This window comes from Bison bison, unplaced genomic scaffold (genome assembly GCF_000754665.1).
Source record: "Bison bison bison isolate TAMUID 2011002044 unplaced genomic scaffold, Bison_UMD1.0 scf7180017864228, whole genome shotgun sequence".
Taxonomy (NCBI): Eukaryota; Metazoa; Chordata; class Mammalia; order Artiodactyla; family Bovidae; genus Bison; species Bison bison.
The window spans coordinates 1,005,684-1,007,374 of record NW_011494800.1 but is presented as its reverse complement, the minus strand read 5'-3'; the positions used below and the strand labels follow the sequence as shown (position 1 = coordinate 1,007,374).

Genomic DNA, 1,691 nt, shown 5'->3' with positions numbered 1-1,691 from the left:
TTAGCAACTCTATACTCCGCGTACAGTAAAGCCCCAGGCCAGGCTGGAAGCCATGTTGTGGGAAACCCGATGGTTAAAAGAAGACGCTAAACTGAATCGACCACAAAAGAGAGAAAACTTAATACAGCCAATTCACAAATTGTAAGTTCCTTAAGAGTTTACTTATGAGTCGGTAGTTCCAAATTCAGAACACCTTTTTTCTCCCATACAAATGAGGGAATGGCGGTCCACATAAAGGTCAGTCCTGACTGATTAGGTAGGTTTTCTTCCATAAAATACTCATGGAAGTGGTTTCTGCTTATTATTGTTTCTTCTCTTCTCCTTTCTCCGAATCTATAGAGGAGCCAGCTTATTTTAATAATGGTTGCTCTGGCCACCACAGCATAAGAGAAGGAGTGGGACAGAAGGGACAGTTAACTTTATATCTATGACTTGCTAATACGTTGAATGATAATTCACTTTAGGGCCAATACTGACATGTAGAAACTGGATAAGGATGTATAAGAACACACCTTACAAAAATAAAAATATCCACTCTTCCCTTTTCAGATGTTCTTGGTAAAAGAATAAACTTCTAAAGAGTAAATATACTAATAGGTAAATAAAATCACATAAAAAAACACTTGGGTCAACTCTAGCTCTTCACAACTTCTGAAGGTTATTGTGATCTGCCACTCCTGTTACTTTTCCCTTTCTCAGTAGAAAACAAGAGCAGCCATTGAAACCATTTCCCTCACATCTCTTCTCTGCTCTCTGTTACTTTATATTTTAGTGATGGCAACAAATCAAACTCCTGGAGGCTGGAAAATGAATTCTGTGTTGTATTCCATCACTGAGCACTGGCCTCTGAAGGGTTTATTTCCTTCTCTCTGTTGCTTCCATTTGCATGGCAATGGCCAAAGGGACTGCCATGGCTGAGAAAGCATGCAACTTCTGGAAGAGAAGCTCACTACTTTTTGGTAACCATGAAGAGGTTTAAACAGGGACTGTTAATGACACAGGGTTCCATCTTCTAGTCATTCTCTTGCAGGTTCTCAGTTCTTACCTAAAGAAGTGCTGCCTCCTGGGCTGACCACAAGCAGAGGAGCTGTGACCTGGAACACTGGTGGGTACTGATCTGTGCGAAGTAAGTGAATGGTGAGGGCCATCTCTGGACTCGTGTGCTCTCCATCAGAAACTAGAAAGGATACACACACACACACACACACAGAGGCATAAATCACCTTGTAGTCTGGTCACCTTTAGGCAAGTTCTATAAACTTGTAGCTAAAAGTTTTTTTTTTTTTTTTATTACCTTAAGACTCTGAAGAGATGCTTACAAATGGAAAGAGTAAGGCAGCAAGTGAAGATACTGTGAGCTATTCTAACAAAGCTCTTTCTACTGAATAACAAGGAGGCTAAAGGACCATAATAACACAGCCATTTTAAGAAGTAATTTTCACAAGGTGATATTGATAAATGTTCAGTTCAGTTCAGTTGCTCAGTCGTGTCCGACTCTTTGCGACCCCATGAATTGCAGCATGCCAGGCCTCCCTGTCCTGAAGTTCACTCAAACTCATGTCCATCGAGTCGGTGATGCCACCCAGCCATCTCATCCTCTGTCGTCCCCTTTTCCTCCTGCCCCCAATCTCTCCCAGCATCAGGGTCTTTTCCAATGAGTCAACACTTCACATGAGGTGGCCAAAGTATTG

The 1,691-nt window shown here is 41.7% G+C and overlaps 1 protein-coding gene across 1 annotated transcript in view; it reads right to left on the bottom strand.

Annotated features, from left to right (window-relative positions):
• Positions 1-1,691, bottom strand: part of FRAS1 (Fraser extracellular matrix complex subunit 1) — a 535,710-nt gene that overhangs the window by 113,177 nt on the left and 420,842 nt on the right. The window contains exon 36 of the mRNA XM_010845896.1: positions 1,045-1,177. Within this exon, the coding sequence (XP_010844198.1) occupies positions 1,045-1,177 (133 nt within the window). The remainder of the gene's footprint in view (positions 1-1,044; positions 1,178-1,691) is intronic.